At 41.9% G+C, this 21,382-nt stretch overlaps 1 protein-coding gene across 3 annotated transcripts in view; it reads right to left on the bottom strand.

Moving 5' to 3' along the window:
- MAP3K4 (mitogen-activated protein kinase kinase kinase 4) overlaps positions 1-21,382 on the bottom strand; it is a 79,397-nt gene that overhangs the window by 37,868 nt on the left and 20,147 nt on the right. For all 3 annotated transcript variants that reach the window (XM_054722659.1, XM_054722660.1, XM_054722661.1), the window contains exons 2-5: positions 14,684-14,874; positions 11,717-13,047; positions 4,432-4,674; positions 3,409-3,555 (exon numbers count right to left, since the gene is read on the bottom strand). In XM_054722659.1, the coding sequence (XP_054578634.1) occupies positions 3,409-3,555; positions 4,432-4,674; positions 11,717-13,047; positions 14,684-14,874 (1,912 nt within the window). The remainder of the gene's footprint in view (positions 1-3,408; positions 3,556-4,431; positions 4,675-11,716; positions 13,048-14,683; positions 14,875-21,382) is intronic.

The raw sequence follows: 21,382 nt of genomic DNA, 5'->3' as shown, positions 1-21,382 counted from the left end.
AGAGGCTGGGATCTTTACTTGTTTAACTTTCGCCAGTAGCTTACGTGTTGAGAGGAAATGAGCACACTTCTCACCATCCCTTCCCAATATCCAGGTTTTTGTGCTATAATTTTTCAAGGTTTATGACATAAATTATGATCTGTAACTAAAATGCCCAATTTTTCTGAAGTGGGGTTAATGTCCACCGTAAGTCCTATTAAGCTTTCTCATCCCTAAATTCTTATTTTGACTTACCTGTTGCTTAGGAGGGTTTTACTATCAAGTAGTTTTTCTCAAGACGGGTTCACAATTGTGTATTACCAAAAAAACTACCACCGCCTACTGATCCTTTTATGAAAGGGTAAGTTGACTGCGTGGAAAACATCTGGGTCACACATTCTCTCCCTCGGAACTTTTCGCCACATGCACTGCCTCTAGCGCTGTTCCCAGGATGAAGCAATCTGATGCCAGCCCAACCCGGCGGTCACCACCTCCCCGCCCTGGTGACTACTGTCTTTGCTGGATGTGTACAGGATGCCTCCTCTAGTCCTGGATTCCTGTATTTTCATCAGGTTATGCCTTCGGGTCATTGGAGCGGATGTTTTCTGAGACCTTAACAACTTCCAGTAGGCAAGTTTCAGGTCTTGTCTTTATTTCAAGAGAAGTGTCTTCTGTTGTGTCTTGGGTGCCCTGGGCCCTCCTCCGTCCACGCTGTGCGACATCTGTCTCCAGTCCTGGGCCCAGCTGTGTGTGGAACCTGCAAGCACGGGTCTACCACCGTCCTCCCCAGATGAACAAGGCAAGTGAGCAGCTCCAGGAGCTCCCGCTCTGCTCCTTTGCCTGCCCTTTATTCTCCAGAACAGTGACTGCCAACCGTCTGCCCGGGAATTTTCAAACATGCAATACCTGACTGTCAATCAGGGGCACCAACCTATTTTCCCTCAAGACTGTCAAAAAGAAAAAAAATGACAACAGCCAACACAACATAGCCATCCAGTGTGAATGAATCAAAATTATACCTATTATTTTTTTGTTAGATCGGCAAAAAATAAAACATAGCCTTTGGTGTGCCGTAGAATTTTAGTAATTAGTTTATGTGCCATGAGATGGAAAAGGTTGAATGTCACTACTCTATGGGAACACAATTGTGAGTGTCTGGCCCTCCCTTGTCTTCTAAAAATATCACACCATGTTATCAAATATCACATCTTTTTCTTTTTCTTTTTTAAATATACTTCTATTGATTTCAGAGAGGAAGGGAGAGGGACAGGGAGACAGAAACATCAATGATGAGAGCGAATCACTGATTGGCTGTCTCCTTCACGTCCCCCTCTGGTGATCGAGCCCGCAATCTGGACATGTGCCCTGACTGGGATTCGAACTGTGACCTCCTGGTTAATAGGTGGACACACAACCACTGAGCCAAACCAGCCGGGCAAATATCACACCTTTTAAATTCTTTTGACGTGGTTCCTTAAATCTATCATATGTTCCTACACCATACATTATGTTTATTGTCGTGATGATTTCTAAAACCAGGGAAATGAGTTCGAATGTCCACAGCTTCAACATGGATTTGCTGCCTCAAACACCAAGTCATTTCCTTGGACCTGCATGCACCATCCCTCGGTTTTCAAGTCAGAGGGATGAGGTAGCACAGAGCAGACCTCTAAGTCACATCTGTTCTACATCATCTCTTGCCAATCACTGCTGCCCCTCACCCTGATATGAGCAGCCATTCATTCTCTCCTTCCTTCCTAATAAAAACACTGGTTTTGTCTGGGCTTCCCCAGTTCTGAAAACATGCCCCTGCACTACCATCTAGCACACTCTGGGGCACAATTTTAAAAACATGGTAATTGCTAGTTCTTCATCTGTGAGATGATGGAGAGAAACTAAGGGAAATTATGCCTTACACAGATAATTAGTAGCAAAGCTCAAACTAAATCCTAGGCAAAGCAAAGCACATTTTCTCTTTTTCAACCTCTGTTTAGTCATCCACAGAGAGAAAAATTAGTTTGTTTATGGCTTTATACCATAAATTTTCAATGATCAAGACTTTTCCGACATAAGAAATATATATTACTTTAAAACATAGCCACATTTTAGACGTACTGGTCTTTTATGTATTCTCCCAAATAATCAGGAAATAATTTTAAAATCAAATTATTTCTCATAATACGGCAGATGCGGGAAGTGCTCTTCCCAGTCGCGTCTTCTTTCACTCCTTCCGCTCGAGAGGCTGGCGGCTCCGTGTGTGAAAACCCGGCCTGCACTGCAGGGACGAGGCTCTGCATCCAGCCTGGCCAGCCGGACGCAGCGGCAGCTGCTGGGCAGGGCTTCCAGGAGCATCCTGCTCTGGACTGAGCTGCGAGCACACTTTCCCTTCCACCCTGCTCTTCTCTCCCAGCCTAGAAAAGGGGGTGGTAGCTGGGCGTGCTAAGCCATCCTGAGGTAGCATAGTGAGGTGTCAAGCAAGGATGAAAGCATTGCGAAAACGATATACCTACCAGTGAAGTTGTCTTCTATATTATTTCATCAACCTGCCACATTATGCAATCACCTGTGTCTCTCTCTCTCTATTGAATCTAACATGTATTTACTGCACATTAAGACTCTACCAGACATTACGGAAGACAAAAGAACTTCAAGGCATAGCCCGTGGCTTGTAAAGCTTTCAGACTAATTAGGGGAACCTGAGAACAGAGACTTGCTATGTCATTATGTATTAAGTAGTACAGTTGTAATTATAACTGCTGAGAGTTCAAAGAAGGTTTAGATAAAGCACACTAAAGGTTAAAACTGTCAAATAAGCTTTCTAGAAAAAAGTAAAACTTGAAATAAGTCTCAGAGAAGGGACGTTTGGAGCAGGAAGAAATAACCTGAGTAAAAGTCTAGCGGTTAGAAAGCACGTTACGTACGATGCAGTGAGGAGACTGGGGCTCTTTTTGGAAAGAAATACAAGTAAGTCTGCTCACATTATTTGTAATCCGTGCACGTGCCAGGTTCCTCACTTAACTCCTGACTCCTCTTTAAGACTCGGCTGCCTCACTTAAGATGCACCTGGAGGTGCCCGTCCAGTGTGGCTGTCCCATCCCTACCCTTCCTGGCGTCTCAGCACGAGGCTCTCAGCACTTCCTGCTCAGGGAGGAATGTCAATTTTGCCCAGTTCTTCAGACTGAGTTTCGTAGGCCTCGTTACTGTATGCCCAGAGCCAGGCAAGATCCCTTGTGCATCCGAGGTATTACAGATAGAGCTGATGACAGATGGCTCAATAAAATGCGACCAGACTATGATTCTATCTCGGGCCATTCTGCTATAGAGCCACAATGAAACAGTGAACGAGCACAGGCTGTAAAACAACCGGTTAAAAAGCAGCCCTCCCACACACAGCCGGACAGACCTGGGGGACAGGCCCCCGCGCCTCACCATCAGCATCTCCTGCAGGTCCTCCTCGAAGGCGTCCATGTTGCAGTCAGCCTTCTCCAGGCCACGCCGGACGCCGTGCAGCATGAACTGGTAGTACTGCTTCATGAGAAGGCCGCCCTTCAGCACCTCCTTACACTCTCGGACCAGCTGCGGGGACAGTCGCAGATTCCGTCATCTCACACATCCTGACCAGGCTAGGTATAGATTTTCACAGTTCCCACTTAAATCCTCAAAAAACTCCAACCCCCCACCACCACCACCACCACCAAACAAATCCTTACCTCTGAAAAACCTAAGATATTTTCCAGATTCTTACATAATACCTTAGTCTCAATTGGATGAGAACAAAGTAGTAAAAATAAAGTATGGGTGCAGAGCGAAAATCTCACATAAACAAAAACTGATTTGCTAAAATATACCCTCCTACAAAGAAATTTACATAGAAAATAAAATTCATAGAAAGATATAGTTTTCTACTACTTTACATTATAAGACACAGTATAGAAGAGAAAAATCTCATCCCTTTTAATCATAATAAAGATTCAAATGTTCTTACCACACAGCTTGGGGGCCTTTGTAATAACTTAGCATAATTTACCTACAGGGATTTATGGCTTTCACCATCAAAAAACTATAATAATCACACAAACAAATCCAAGATTAACCTGAGGGAATTAGATGTTTACATGTAGCATAAAAGGAATGAAAAAAAAATAAATTTAAAAAACTTAAAATATCTAATTTAAAGACTGATATTAATAGGATATAGGTCATATCATCATCCTACTTTTATATCCTTTTAGACAAGGAAGTGAATAATAGGAAGGCTGACCCACAATCCTATATTTGAGGACTAGATGTAAAGAACATTTCAATTACCCTAAAAAGAGCAGCTTTGAAAACACTAATACTCATTTTTCACTATTTGCAACAATTACGGAAAAAATCCTCACAATAAAAATTATAAGCCTGTGGAGTAATATAGTAATTGCTAGATATTTCTAAACAGTCTTTGAAACAAACCTGCTTAATACTCAAGAGAGACGGTTCTCCCGCAGGTCTCTGCTCCAATCTCAACTTCAGGCATTCGTGGATGACATTCAGGAGGACTCGACAGAGGACCAGGAAGGCAGGTTCAAACGAGGGTAAGTCCATGGCCTCGAGCTCCGCCCAGGACACGGCGCTGCACTTCTGCTCGGAAGAAGCAGGCGATCGGGACAACTGCACATAATCGGAGCCCCACATGGGATCTGGAAACTCAGAAAACTGTAACAAAATTCAACAAAGCTGAAAGAGCATACATGAGGGTGTAGTTATAAACTATTATTCTCTATAATTTGCTGACAAATCTACAAAAATCATCATTTTACAGGAAAAGTTATCTTTAGAATAATTTAACATTTTAATTTAAATGTTTTCTGAAACAAAAAGTTCTAAAAGTATTAGAAAACCATAACAAGAACTAAAAGCAAATTGCAATCTTTTTGTCAAAAAAATAAAATAGTAGAAATATAATCAAGTTCATCTTTTTCATCATGTTTTTTTTTTTTTTAAATGGTCAGAACACTTTTATTTAAGGTTATATATAGTATTACCCACAACTATCTCTACACTGAGAAAAACCAGAAAATTATTAATATTCACGCTAATTAGACCAGACGTCCTTCTGGACGATCTTCCGGATGAAGCCGGGGCTGCAAGGGAAGCCCAGGTTCCGGGTGCCTGCCAGTGGCCAGAGGGAAGCCCGGGTCCCAGGTCCCGGGACCCGGGTCCCAGGGGGAAGCCGGTGCCAGCAGCCGGGAGAAGGAAGGCCTACTCTTGCACAAATTTCGTGCATCAGGCCTCTAGTGTAAACATAAAAACCAGTGCATTCAACACATCCTTTTTTCCATTTTCCCTCCTGAGCTATACTGAATGACACTGATAGAAAAATCGGGAAAAATTAATAAAATGGACCTGGCTAGTCTCACTCAAATACCTGTTATCTGATGTTTCCCGGGACCCCTAATGTTGCTCACCACTGTATTCCCCCATAAAACATGGGGTTTGGAGCTTTCCCCCGTTCTTAAGCCTCTGGCAACATCATGCTGACCAATCATATTCAAAGACCTTGCCTTCTCCTTTTGAGAACACTGAAACCATCAAAAACTGAAAAATCTCAACTTTTCAACTTAAAACTTCACCAACTAATAGGTATTCTGTCTCTAATTGTTCCATGCAGTGCTTTAAATATTTTTTACTTAGGGGCCAGCACTTAAAAATTGGGAGATTTTACATGAAAATCTGATCTTTCTGCTGTTTGACATACCGGGAGGTCTGTCCACACGGGGCCCACATTGCCCACATGACAGCACCTGGCGGGCTCAGTTTACCACAGTGCCCGTCGCTTCTCGCTCTTCACAGGAACCTGCCCTCATTCTCCTGCACGCGCCACATTCCAGGCCAGGCCTGTATGCGGGAAGCCGCCCATTGCCTTCCCTAGCAGAGAGGTGTGGACAAGAAGCCCGGAAGGCTGGTGACCCTTGAGCTCTGGCAAAGGTCAGGACTGTACACCCACTGTTTAGTCCAGACAATGGAGCTGAAGCAACTTCCCTACCAGCCAGTCATGTAAATCCTTACTGATAAGATAGTCTGCCTGTTACTGGAAATTGCCTGCCTAAGGGCTATAGGTGTATCCCAAATTGAATAAAAGGATGGCAAGGCCAGAGCCCAAGCAGAGTCCTTCCTCTTGAGTTAGGCTCCCGCCTGGCCCCCCAATATTTCCAAATTATTATTTCTTGTCTCGTCTCTTTCATTTGCATGCGGCCCCTCTTCCAGAGCCCGAACCCTGAACCACGTGGGACGTGGGACATTCACACCTGTAGACGTTGCAGTTGGTGCGGTGGCCCCTGCTGCAGGAGGCAGGATATGTACTGGCTAAGCACATGGCCTTGCGGCCAGTTCTGGGATCACATCCTGCTCCAGCACTCACTGCAGGCAACCTGCACCCTCCACATGGGACTATTCAATGACCACTCACCACTGGGCTTGCGCTGCTGCTGTTGTCATGGACCCAGTTCTCTGCTACCAACTGGAGCACTACTTCCTACTTGCCCACACATAAGTATGCTTCTTTTAAGAAAAACAAAACCCATAGGCAATGAGCAAGCAGGTGCTTGTTAGCTTGCCACCTCAATTAAAAAGTTCATGTAACTTCACTAATGAAATCAGACAGGTGAAGCTTGGAGCAAATAAAAGTGACCTATAAAACCTGTATGAATGGACACTGATGGTGAGAGCGGCAGTGGTGAGTACTGCCGCCTCCCTACCGCTCCCAGTGGGCTGACTCGCAGCTGCACTGGTTGGTCTGGCTATGTAGGCAGATTAAAAAGGCCAGTGCTCCTTTGCCCAGCCAGCGTAGCTCAGGTGGTTGAGCACCGACCTATGAACCAGGAGGTCAGGGTTCTATTCCCAGTCAGGGCACATGTCCAGGTTGCAAGCTCAATCCCCAGTGTGGGGTTTGCAGGAAGCAGCCTATCAATGATTCTCTCTCATCACTGATGTTTCTCTCTCTCCCCCTCTCCCTTTCTCTCTGAAATCAATAAAAATATATTTAATAAAAAAAATGCCAGTGCTCCTGCCCTGTCTGGGAGACTCAGAATTGCCTACAACAAGAAGGACTGGTGTGTGTATCTGTCAGAGCTCTCCAAGAGATTAGCATGTGCAGTCAGGTCTGGAAACCATGAGCAGAGCTTCAAGTCTGGTATCCCCAAGTCCTAGGTTTGAATCTCTCTAGCAATCTATAGCTTCTGTGATTTAGGCCAAGTCATCTACTCTCCGTATATGTAAAGTATAGAAATAAAAATGCCACTTCATTCAGCTAGTGTGTCTAGCACATGGTAAGGCTCACTAAAATGGTAGTTTATTATAGATGCATAGCCTTTGTCCACTCTGAATATAAAAGGCAACCTCTTCACAAAAAATTAGCATAATTATTATTAGATCCTAAGACAAATGACATTTCATTGGCCACTAAACTTACAATTCTGTATATATAAAAGCCTAAGCGACCGTTACGACCGGACAACCAGTCGCTATGACACGCGCACTGACCACCAGTAGTATGTCAGTGTGGTGGTCAGTGTGCTCCCACAGCCAACCTCCCGCAGCCAGCCAACCTCCTGCGGCCCCTCCCCCGAGCCAGCCTGCCCCAATCGGGCCGGCAGCCAACCTCCCGCTGTCATTTCCCCCTCCCCCGCCACCCGCAGACCTGATCACCAGCCAGGCCTAGGGTCCCCAACCCTAGCTGCAGCCAGTTCTGGGATCACATCCTGCTCCAGCACTCACTGCAGGCAACCTGCACCCTCCACATGGGACGTATTCAATGACCACTCACCACTGGGCTTGCGCTGCTGCTGTTGTCATGGACCCAGTTCTCTGCTACCAACTGGAGCACTACTTCCTACTTGCCCACACATAAGTATGCTTCTTTTAAGAAAAACAAAAGCCATAGGCAATGAGCAAGCTTCCTATTCCTGGTGCATGAATTCGTGCACCAGGCCTCTAGTAATTATATACTCAGTTCTCATTCAAAAGAAAGTAATTAATGGAGTTACCAAAATTCCTCCTAGAATTTGAGGTAATATGCATGGAAATCTACAAAGTCAGACAGCTAATTTTTTTGTATATTACATTAAAATATGTTTTTATTCTATCTTTCTCTTCTTCTGAAAATATGTACATTTCATAAGTAAATAAAAAAGGAATTAGCACAGCTTAACCATATCACAATCTATGACTCATAGGGTTTTTAACGTTTTAAATGTATAAAACCCACAGTCTGTACAACACAAAGAGTGAACTTCATACAGTTGGAAAATTTAAAATCAACTGGGACACTGGGAAATCCCAGGACAGAGTGCAAATGAGATAAATGAATCTAACTACACTACAAATGTATGATATAACCTTACGGAACAGGGTAAAGGAAAAAGGTGCTAACCTAACTAACTTTGGAACACTGTGTTCCATAGGCTAAAGACAAAAGAATGGAATTATACACTGTACTCTAGTTGATAACTTTATTCCTCACAGGGTACTAGTGAGCAATTCTGAAACTAATTTACACCCTTAAAACACACAATTATTTGGTAATTAAAGGTTAAATACATATTTTAAAAAAATATAAAATAGTCTAGCCCATACTAACTTAGAGTTAGCTTCAAGGGAGGAAAAATTGTAACAAAACTTAAGAAATAATAGTTTATATTTTACTTCTATAGCATTTTACTATTTATGTAAATGTCTTTTTAAGCCTCACAACAACCCTGTGAGGTAGGTAGGAAGGTATTATACCCATTTTACAGATGTAAAGACCTAGGGTCAGAAAGATTAAGTCATTTACAAAGTTATGTGGCGAGAAAGAGCCACATCAAGGAATAGAATCCAGTTATTTGACTTCAAAACTGTGCATCTTTCCCCAACATACTTAGTAAAAAGATAAAGCAAAACAATCCCAGATGGGAGTGTACATGTATTCATGTACTATACCTCCCCTTACAGAATTATGTCTCTGAAATGGGAATAAAAATAAAGTCTTACTTTCCTACTAAGTTAATTATTTCAGAGCCTTGTCTTTTATTAATCTGGATTAATCTCCAATACAGCAAAGTTTCTACTTTAGCTCTCGGTTACTCTTTCATTATCTGACAAACATAGTGTTTTATAAACCAAAATTTAAAACAACAGGTGCTTCTGTAAAGCAAACTGTACAGATGATTTTAATTAACAAATCTTTAATCACTCATTAAGCTTTGAATCTGTATGTTTCTTTTCTTCTACAACAAGGATAAGCTATTCATTTAAATCTCACTTGGTCAAACCAAAGGAACACAACTTCGATGGAAATCCAAAACGACGGCTACCTACTACTGTCTGTTTTCAACATAAATTCTAACATAAAATGCAACGATATCTTGTTCCAACATAACTAAGGATGCAAAGCACTCCTGTTAGGAGCAATGGTTCATTGCTACAGAGGGTCTGGGGGAGAGAGACAATGTGGGTGACAGCACGTAAAGCAGTTTGTGAAGCCTGGACACACCTCCCCGAGCCCTCCCCATCACACCACCTGCCCCTCTCCTACAAGCACTGAACGAGAGATGCGGTAATACTGTCAGAGCCTTTTCATTCATATTACTTCAACCCTAGTGCTTCACAATAAAAATTAATCATCAACCCTGTCTTGCCCACACGTGTCCTCATTGGAATTGAACGATTCCAGCCAAAAACCTAGACCAAAGTAAGTTCTTCCCCATCTGGAACATGTGACCAATCTTTATGACAGGTCTAGTTTTGCTCTACTGACTTTAAAACCTGCACTATAATATGCTCTAGCCCAGGGGTCCTCAAACTTTTTAAACGGGGGGCCAGTTCACTGTCCCTCAGACCGTTGGAGGGCCGGACTATAGTTTTAAAAATAAACTATGAACAAATTCCTATGCACACTGCACATATCTTATTTTGAAGTAAAAAAACAAAACAGCAAAAACACCCGCATGTGGCCCACGGGCCGTAGTTTGAGGACGCCTGCCCTAGCTGGTTTGGCTCAGTGGATAGAGCATCGGCCTGCGGACTGAAGGGTCCCGGGTTCGATTCCGGTCAAGAGCACATATCTGGGTTGCAGGCTTCTTCCCAGCCCAAGCCCTGGTCGGGGTTCGTGCAGGAGGCAACCAATCGATGTTTCTCTCACATCGGTTTTCTCCTATCTTTCCCCCTCTTCTACTCTCTCTAAAAATCAATGGAAAAATAGCCCCGGGTGATGATTAAAAAAAAAAAAAAGAAGAAGAAGAAACCTGCACTATAATAAAATCTTATTATAAAATAGTTATTCACAGGGAGAAAAACAAAAAACCCTCACTTGCTCTAAAAAAAGATGTACATAAAACATCATTTAGAGTTAAAATACTATTCAAAGCAAATCACAATATAGATTCATTTTTAAGATTTCTAATGAAAATGATACTCAAAGTAAACTAACCTCAGAGAGCTACAAAGTATCGACTCATTTTGCAAACATCCTGCTATATTATGTGAATGCTTCACCACTCTTCCTAGGGGTCATGACGTGAACATCAGTTTAAAAATAAATTGTTTTTTCGGGTTATGTAATAAACTGAAGTTCTTTTAAAAGCATATATACATATGCATATAGCTACTAAAATTTGGAACCACAACCTCACACAGGTAAAAGGAATCTCATAGGTCTGGGCCCTTTTGCTTTCAGCCAAATGAACACGCACACTCACCACAGAAAAATCGCTTGAGCTCTTTTACAATCAAGAACCACCCAACAGTGTGGCCCTTTTGTTTACCACCCTCAGCAGTAAAGAATCTGAGATACCAAGCTGTCAAAACTAAACGTGTACAAACCCAATTTCAACCACTGCCTCTAAGAGGCATACTTAGCTCTCACAGAAACTTCACCAACTGAAGCACGTATCTGACAATAACTAAGACTTCCCTCAGACCTGCATCACCTATGCCAGTGATGGCGAACCTATGACACGCGTGTCAGCACTGACACGCGTAGCCATTTCTGATGACACGCGGCCACATGCCGAGGATGAAACATTTGCTGCTCCTGAGGATGAAACATTTTCGACTAGAGTATTGGAGTTAGTTTTTTCCTCAAAGTGACACACTACCCGAGTTATGCTCAGTTTTATGGCGAAGTTTGACACACCAAGCTCAAAAGGTTGCCCATCACTGATCTATGCGAAACCTCACCAAGCAGTGTACTCTTTCTCCTTTGATCATTCTCACAGTTCTCTACAATTCACATCTCTTTAACATCCAGTGACCAAAACTGGACATGCTACTCAAAAAAGGAGAAAGCTATTGCAAAGAATAGAGAAAAAACTATATCCATGACCTTGGATGCCATATTCATTTAAAAATATTTTAGCACCATGTTGACTTTTTACTGACTCATATTCGGCTTGTGGTCACCCATGACTGTGGCTTTCCGCCCTCTCTACTTGTACCTAGCCTGTCCTTCTCCAGCCTATATTTACATGGCTGCATTTTTCCCTCCACACACCACCGTATACTGAATTCACTAAATTTTGTACGGTTTTCATAGATCCATTTCCCCATTTATCACAGTACTTTATAGAAATGTTTAAATCTGCAATTTATGATAACTACCACTTATGCCTTAAAAATATCACGACTAGGAAAGTACGTAATAGTCAACCCAACACACACTGTAATTTACAACTAGCAACGGCCCTGAAGAGAAGACCACTAATGCCTGCTGGAAACCTACCTCCACTGGACGGTCACTCTTGACCAGTGCGACCCGTGCCCTTTGCAAGGAGCCATCCATCAGCTTGTGAAGCCTTAAGATTAACTTTCTTAACCCCATCTGCTTCAGTGCCTTGTCCACAAACGGTCTATAAATAGAAGTCAGACAATGCCGGCTGCAGCCGGCCTCGGTGCTGCAGTCTGGCGTTCCCCAGCCAACCGAGTCCTCCTCCGATTCCAGCCTCTCCAGCCTCTTGGCGGTGCAGTCCTGCGACTGGAAGCTGAAAGTGCTGTCGATGGGCTGCCTGGTTGTCGGCGCCCTTGGATTAGAGATCTGTTCTTCACTCTCATCCGAGCTACTTTCCAGCTCCTTCAATTCTCCTTCTGTGTCATCTCCCTCATCTTCCGGCTCATTGCCTTTGGACGATCTCGGGGAAGAGATTTCAAACACTGGCCAGCCAATGTCTGATAAGTTCTGGATGCCCAAAACAGTGCCCATAATCCTTAATTTCTGATTTAAGTCTTTCGTGATGTTTAACCACAAGCAGAGTGCCTGCACCCTGTCCTGGAAGTCCTTTGCAGCATACTTTTCATAGTCCTTCTGAAGAGCCTGCAACGATGGATAAAGTGCTTCTATGTACTCTAGCAGCTCCATTATCCGCTTTACCTGCTCAAATGACACCCTCTGGCGTTGGAGATGCTCATGATATGTGGGATAACCCACAATCCTCGTGCCATGAGGGGCTGTGCACTGTCCTTCTCCCGGGGTACCATTGAAACTAGCTCCATTTCTAACAAAGGCAACGCTCCCATAATTGACTTTGAAAGTAAGGATTTCGTTGATAATATCTGGTATGGCTTGACGGGCTGTATATAAAAAGAGGTCCTGGTCGTTAATGGTCCGTCCCGCATGCCAGGCTTGTAGCTCTAACCAGATGAGCTCATTCGATCGGTTGAATGAGAAAGCAGATGTATTTTCCTGTCCTCTTTGCTCCCTGTCCTTCTTCTTTGAGACTGAGGTAAGCTTTAGCAGAAGTCGTAAAGTTTCAAAAAACTTCAAGCGATCTGCTGGACAGTCGGTCCTGGAAGTCTGGCGTGCAGTTCTCGCGATAGGCATGGGCACAGACACCGGAAGCTTGGCGTTGCTGCAGCCGAGACTGAGGTAAGGCTTATTGAGATCCACATCTGGAATCGGTTTTTTAGGCAAAGACCCACTCACTGAGTCCAACATGAAGGAGCACTGCACATTTTTCTTATGATCGCGCTCTGTCGTCCTAATTGCCGCTCGGATCTTTTTTTCCCCGATTTTTCCAGTGTCTTTATGTGGAGGCTGGTTCAATGCATTTGTTTTTTCTATTAAAAAAATAAACAACATTGTATTATTCTAAATATGAAGCTACTCTCAATACTTTCAGTAAAACTGATCTTCACATGCACTTATATTTTCAGGCTGTTAGAGAAAAAAATCATACCATATGCTGAAAATTAAAAGAATCAAAATATATATCTCATTTCTCTCAGTTTCTCAATCTATGAAATGGGGAAATTGTGCTCGCAACTCCTGTTCTAAAATAGCATGAACCAACGCGTGAAAAAAAAGTAGATGTGCTATTGCCATCTTCTCACTTTACCAGCGCAAAGCAAATATGTATTAATTCTGATTCATTAGATGCTGCTTCAATGATACTATTTGAGATAAGGAATTTCTCTAGGCATTTGAAAATTTTCTTTTGAGAAAATGGATAAAGATTAATTTTAAAGATGAGAAACTGCAATAGAAAGCTATTCATTTCCAAAGGGAATAAGGACAGTTTAACCTCCTATGGCAAATAAAGTTTTAGAGAAAGTAAAACATCATCTTCCCTAAGGGAAAGAAAGACAAGTTACACTTAGGAATTCCTCCTTGGGTATGATTTACTCAAGCAAATCAATACAATCAAGCCCATTTCTCTCGCCCTCCTTCTTTCTCGAGGAGGAACTGTGACAGGGAAGTTCACCCCTGTGAGGGGGCTGTGTGGCAGACTGCGAGAGGGGCGTCTGGCCGAGGAGAGAGGAAGAACACTGAAGGATTCCCATTCAGCAATGGGAATGGGTCTGGTCCCAGCAGGGAGAACATGCGATGGGAAACTTCTCGGATGAGATAGAAAATGAAATCCGTCTTGTGCAGTAACAGACGGATGCATTCCAGGAGGCTACACAATCCGTTTCAGGACCAGTGGTTCGCTGAAATTAACAGGGAAATTCTAACGTCCTCGGCTGCAGTGACCGGAAGGCTCCGGGTGAGAAGTAGGGCTCAAGGAAGCAGCAGGCCGACATGATTTGATCATGTGCCTCAGGAAAGAAGGGCCAGGAGGAAGGAAGAAATGAAAACAGAACACTCGGCTTCCAGGAGAAAGGCAGGCACAGGACCTGTCCATGGTATGAGGTGTGGTGTACCAGCCGGGAGCGGCCAGGAATCCTGGGGAAGAAAGCCTGGCTCTGTCCCTCCCGATGGCCCACTACGCAGGTCATGCCTGCAAGACAGAATCCAGGTCCTTCAGCCTGTGAGGGTCAGAGGACAAGGAAGGCCATCTATCTCATTCGCCCAAAGCCACCCTGCACGAGTATGTGGATCCACCCACGCCTGGCCTCTTCCTCAACCTTTGTATTCCTTGTACTCAAAACAATACAAATGACTTCAGCAATTACTCAGGAAAAACCTTTCGTCTCAGGAGACTTAGTTTCTCCCTTACTAACAAGGCAGCTAATGGTCAGGGCGCATATGGGAGACAACCGATCGATGTTCCTCTGTCACATCAATGTTTCTCTCCCTTTCTCTCTCTCCCCCCTCTCTAAAATCAATAAAAACATATCCGCAGGTGAGGACTAAATAAAGCATGTTATTTACACATATGTAATATCTTAATCAATAAAGAAAATAAATAAAAAGGCTATTTATGTTCCAGAAGGGCCACGCCCTCTCATGTGGATCTTCAAGTACAAGACTTACCTTTCAAATTGGAGCGACTGACAGGCCTCCCTACATTATTCCTCTGGTGTTTGGTTGACAGGCGTTTCATCTGCCGAGGTGTACTGGGGGGAGAGGCGCCATACAGGTTCTCGGTATTTGTTTCATCTGAAAGCTCCTCCACGTCAGATTCCGAATTCTTGCTAGCTGAATCTCCCAGCGCGCACTCTGGCCTGTGAGACAATCAGCAGAGCAAACACTCAGGGCGCAGTGAGTGACTATAAGCGACTCAGACTTGCCTTTAAGAGCTCTTCGCCGCCGCCGGAGGAGTCTCCTCAGCACTGTCTCACCCGCTGTGGAAGCTCAGAGAACTCCAAGGAAGCAAGGACTGACTGCGCTGCCCTGACCACATGGCGGAAACCATGGGCCGTTTCTGTTGTTTGTAGAACTCTTTCTAACATAAATAAGTTTAAACTAAAACTGACAGATTCAGGAAGAACAGCACAGAACAAAGAGCACAGGCCCACAGCACTGATCACACCCGCAGCCAACATTCTGTGTTCCCCGATGTGCACCCTGCGCACGGGGCAGGCGCAGTGTGGGGGAGGAGGATGCTGTGGAAGAGGAAAAAGGCATTAGTTTGTCTTCACCTTCCAATGCAAGTCCCCTTTAACTTGTTCTCTGCAAATACTTCCTGCCAATCCTATGTCCCAGTCAATTTCTCAAATAATACTAAAGTTCTATTTTTGCAAAGCTAACAAAATAAAACCGAATGACATCAACTGAGAACAAATACAATTCCCAAACAGCAAACTACAAGGAATCAGTCATCAAGTTCCTTTCAAATATAGTATCATCAGTCTACACCACTCTGAATCTTCTTGATAAAATGTTTTATATTTTGTAACCATAACTCACAACTATCCAAGATATCCAGTTTGTTTTTTTCCTGGCAGTTTATATCCTGATATAAAATCAAATCTATATCAAAATCATGAGAAAAAAATAAAAACCACTCTAAAGTGTATGATACCATTATTATTGAACTGGACTGACAAAACTTCAGAAAATAAATTACCTTTCAACAATAAAAATGCTGCAGAATTATACAAATTTACCATACTGAAATCTGTTAAGAATCCCTTTCATGGGTCAAAACTTGATTTTTAATCAGCTAAGATCGCTCTAAACACTTTAGTATTCATACCACACATATGTGCACCCACAATAAGACATACAAGTGAAATACCCTGAAAGCTAACTAAAACAAACTAAACCATGAGAAAAATTAGAAATAAGTTAAATGCATCTACTCCCCCAGGCTAACTTATTATTTAAGTCACACAAAAGACAATATAATACAGATTACCTTGAAATTCTCTATATCCATGACTTCTACACTCACCACAATAGCGGACTCAGCTGATGAAGGACATGCTATACTAAATACCAAGGTCGCTAACTTCCTCCCCATTGGTCACCAGCACAGGTTTTGAATGATTAATAGCAAAGACTTTGTGGTGTGAGGGACTTAGGTCAAACCCTGCCTGTCTGGCTTACTAGCTGTGTGGGCTTTGGTCAAATTATTTAAAATCTCCACATTGCACATTTACAACATAAGAATAAATACTTAGACTCCAGACCAGAAGGATTAAATCCAATAATGCACACTTAATTATAGGAGTAATAATAGATGAGGCTTCACTAAATGATTGATACTACTCATATTACAGGCCTTAGAAATCACTGCACTCACTCACCACCCACTGAGAGAACCAAGTTCTTTAAGCATCTGCTTCACATGAAGAGAGAAGTTTGCAGCCCTGGCTGGGAGTCCAATTGGTTGAAGGGTCATCCCATACACCAAAAGGTTGCATTCGATCCCCAGCTACAGCATGTGCAAGAGGCAACTCACATTGATTTTCCTCTCTCTCTCCCTCTCTCACTCCCCAGCCCCGTTCCTCTCTCTCTAAAATCAATAAACATATCCTCTCGTGAGGGGGAAAAAAGTAAAAAAAGAAAAAGAAACAGACTCATAGATACCGAGAACAGGCTGACAGCTGTCAGAGAGGAAGGGGTTGGGGGCTGGGTGACAAAGGTGAAGGGATTAAGCTAAATTAACAAACTCATAGACACAGACCAGGCTGGTGATGACCAGAAGAAAAGGGGGGATAAATGGTGATGGAAGGAGACTTGAGATAGTGAACACATAATAAGATAGAGGTGATGTATTATAGAATTGTACACCTGAAATCTATATAATTTTATTAACCAGTGTCATCCCAATAAATACAATAAATATATTTTTTTAATTTAATAAAATTTTAGGTCTTTCCTTTTATTTTCAAAGAAATGATATTTAATAGGAACAAAATAAATTTGGTGCAAAGTTACAAAAAAAGAATTTCATGGAAGTGACGATGAATGCAGTAATAAAAATACATTAAAATAGATAAAGTATAATACATTTCATCCTTCCTTATTTATTATGCATCACAGAAAAGGAGGTGGAAAAACTGCCATGTGGTACTTTAGGACAGGCATTACACAAAGGTGAGGCTACATATTTAAAACTTTCTTAGGATTTACTTAACTCAGTCAAGATGGTATTCACCCTTGTTGGAAATATTAGTTTACATTCCATTGAAGTAACTTAGTAACTTAATTACATGTCAGAACAAAGACCAACATTACTGAAAGGAATTAAAAAAAAGAAAAGGCTAGCACCCTATAAATTAAATTCACAAAGTCTGACATCCTATCAAAAATTACCAAAGAAACAGGAAGATATGGCCCAAACCAGGAGAAAAACCCATAGAAATATACCAGGAATGACTCAAGTGGAAACTATAGACATGAAAAATATACCTGAAATAAAAAAACATGCTGTATGGGATTAAAACAGATTAGACACAGCAGGAAAAAAGACCAGTAAACTTGAAGACATAGCAACAGAAACTATCTAAAACAAATCAGATAAAAAGATTAAGATGGAAAAGAACAGAGCATCAGTAATGAAACCATTAAGCTCACAGATCCAAGAAGCTCAACAAACTCCAAGCAGAACTATAAGAAAACTACCAGTTTTTTATTATGCACACCATAATCAAATAGCTGAAAACCAGTGGAGAAAAGAAAAAAATCCTAAAAACAGCCAGAGAAACACAACATAGTCTGGGAGTCTTAGCTAAGAAACAATACATAATGAGAAGTGGGAGGGAAAAATCAAGCAAAAGTTTATTCTTTCTTCTTTTAAAAAAACAAAACCATTTACACACAAAATCTAGGAAAATAAATACTACTGGTAAGTTCAAAAGAACTTGCATCATTTCAATTAACTAACCAAAAGCATCCAAAACCTCATTTTGTATTAACTCATGTGAGATGAGCTAATGTGGTCAGTTGACTGGTTCAGAATGTTTCCATGGATACCAATTATTTTGGATGAGGAAAGTGGTACATGGTCTACATCAGTTAGATGTAACATTTGCCTTACTTCTGTTTAAGAACATCCCAATGTGAACTGTCTTTCTGGTACCAAACTTCTGACGGTCACATAAAACAATATTTCACTCTTCTAACATAAAACTTTGCTAAAGAATTATTCACTTGACATAAATCTAAGAAAAGTATGTCTTGAACTTAACCCAAGGGGATTTGGTGTAGTTTTCAAATTAAAAAAAAAAAAGTGTGGTGACAAGACAAAAATTCAAGTTACGTGGGGTTAAATAGTTCTGCTCTGACACAGCAGGTAAACCGCATGGCGACTGAAATAGATCGTCTATAAAATGAAGTTGAATTAGCTGGGTTTGAAAATATCTGTGGTTTTGCAAAAGCCCTTAAAATTAACTTCATTAAAAGCTCTTTAGCAAAGTCCTTACAAATAAAATATTTTATCCACTTATGAAGTACAGTACTCACCTGGGTAGGATTCTCTCTGCACTTCCACCTCCCCATTAACCTAGGCTCTAGTAAGCAATCCTTAAAGGGAGACTTCTGCTCTGGGGGGAGACAAAAGGAGAGGAAGGGAGGTAGAAGGGGTGGAGTCAAGGTTTCCTTTTTAAGAACTTGGATAGTTTGCCTGGCCTGCAATATAAATCAAGGGGGGCTCAGCTAACATTGAGGTTGCACGGTTGGTTCATAGTGTATAGGTGCCAATTAATTAATAAGCTAGCTGATCTTCACATCAGCCTTATGTTGAACAGTTATCAGTTAACCTCCAAGTGAGCTGCTGTCAAACCTTAAGCTTCTCCAACATTCTCTGTTAAACTTGCGCATTGATTCAGAGTGTAGGGTCTTTACAAACCTACCTAGTGAGTCTTGTTATTTTTCAGGATAGACAGACACTCAGACTTAGTGTTCTTGTTTTTTTACTAAAGTTCATCTTTTTTTTACAAATGTGTTTTTATTGAAATTTTTTTAGAGAGAGGAAGGGGGACGGGGGGAGAGAGAGAGAGAGAGAGAGAGATAGAGAGAGAGAGAGAGAGAGAGAGAGAGAGAGAGAGAGAGAGAGAGACATCGACTTGAGAAGCATTGATCAGCTGCATCCCGTACACACCCAACCAGGGATCAAATCCATAACCTGGGTATGGAACCAAAGACCTTTCGGTGCATGGGACAACACAACCAGCTGAGCCACACCAGCCAGGGCTAAAGTTCATCTTTTTAAAAACAGAGGGAGATACTCTTTTAAAGGATTTCCTATGAAAAGGAACAAGAAAGGATCCCAAATAGACTGCAAGTTCCATGTCACTGTTTCTCCTGTGACCAAAACAGTGCCTGGTGCAGATTATGTGCCCAGTAACTACCTGCTGAGTAAATTAACTTGAGAGGTAAATAATTTATCTTACTTAGGCTTAATCATTGCCTAAGTTCTATTAAAATACAATCACACTTAATTATTTAAAGAATGTAATATTTAAAGGCTATAAGAATAAAAGATTGTTTTTTTTTCCTGACAATGTTAAGTGATACTGCAACCCTAGGTGCCAACTGACCAAAACAATAGCAATGGGGTATGGAATAAAGAATGAAGATTTTGGAATCAGATTAACATGGGTTGAAACCCCTATATTCTCATGCTTATTAGTAAGAATTCAAGTTTTAATCAAACTATTACAAGTTTGCTTGTAAACACTTTCATTTATTAGAAGCTTCCTTATCAAATGTCACAAGAATTTGTAGTGAGTTCATTTAAAAAATAGGCTTCCTAGTATTCACACCTTTTGTTTTATCACCTGCTCCTGAATCCAGGTTGACCCTGTGACGGCTTTAACCAATGGAACGTAGCAGAAGTGACTCTGGGTCAGTTCTGGGCCTGAGCCTTGTGAAGGCCCCCTTCGTAGGCAGAGGAAACTGGCCACCATGTCAGAAGTCCAACCACCCTGAGGCTGCCATGGTCTTCAAAGCCAACCCGCCCGGTGGAGAGGCCGCATGAAGGACAGCCCAGCTAACCCAAGCCCCAGTGAGCTCCCAGCTGACAGCCACCACCTACTCGCTAGCTTGCGAGTGAGACTATTTTGGACCTCCCAGCTGTCCCAGAGCCCAAGCCAAAACCATGAGAAGCAGAAGAACCACTCAATATCATAACAGATAATAAATGGTTTTTATTTTAAGCCACTAAGCTTGGGTATGGTTTGTTAATTTATAATAGACTAGAGGCCCAGTGCACGAAATTCCTGCATGGGTAGGGTCCCTAGCGGCTACCGGCCAAGGGCACCTCCCATTCCCCCGGCTGCCTCCCACTGCTGCCGCCACCACCAGCCCCGCCCCCTGGTCGAACTCTCGGTCGATGGGGACAATTTGCATATTAGGCTTTTATTATATAGGATAACCAACACACATACAAACACAAACATTTTATTTTCACTTTAAGCCCACGAGTGGGTTTAAATCCATCACTACTTTGATGAGGGCCACAGCCTTGCCTTTTAGTGAGTCCCTGAAGCAAGTCACAAGTCAACTGTGAGTCAACCGAAGAGTAGCATCTGCAATGTCCACTCTCTATTTCTTTAAAATAGAACAAGAATGTAAAGACTTTTGTGACGCAACTTTTTAGAATTTTTATGGTTTTTCTTCCTAAACTTTAACAGTTCTCTCCTATCCCTAACTTGATAGCAATTTTCTTTTTGTGACCTATCTTTAGACGTTCCAAAGCGTTCCAAATTAGTTTATGTAGAAACTACAAGTCTCTTTAGAATTCATTTTCCATTTATAGTTTACTCAATTATGCAATTACAACTAAAATGTATAAGAAACCTAAATAGACATAGGGACAAACCAGGGACTCTTGATAAACATAGAGTTCAATTGGTGGGAACAGAAAATCACAGACATTCTAGAGGCAGACTGTTGGTCAGAAGCACTCAAGAAGTTGTGATCAGCTGGATGGTGTACAGAAGAAGTAGACAGGGCTGGGTCTTGGAAGGGGGTAGGTAGATGAGTGGAATAAGGCCTGCCTGACTTAGGCCTTCTGGTGGAACTCATTTATTTTGTTCACAAAATATACTTTTTCAGTCCTGAATTAAGAAGAACAAAAGGAATACATAAAGAGAGAAAACCAATAAATAAAGAAAAATTAACCCAGATGGAAAAATTTTGCTCACCATTAGAAATAGAAATAATTGCAAGCTATTTATAAAATATTTACAGATAAAGGCTTTCAGAAAATAAACGTAAAACCATATATAAATGTAACAAAATACTTTCAAGACTTCATTTTATTTTTCACTTTTGGTTACC

The sequence above is a fragment of the Eptesicus fuscus genome, chromosome 10 (assembly GCF_027574615.1).
Source record: "Eptesicus fuscus isolate TK198812 chromosome 10, DD_ASM_mEF_20220401, whole genome shotgun sequence".
NCBI classification, from domain to species: domain Eukaryota; kingdom Metazoa; phylum Chordata; class Mammalia; order Chiroptera; family Vespertilionidae; genus Eptesicus; species Eptesicus fuscus.
The sequence above is the reverse complement of the archived record's forward strand: the minus strand, read 5'-3'. Positions and strand labels throughout refer to the sequence as shown.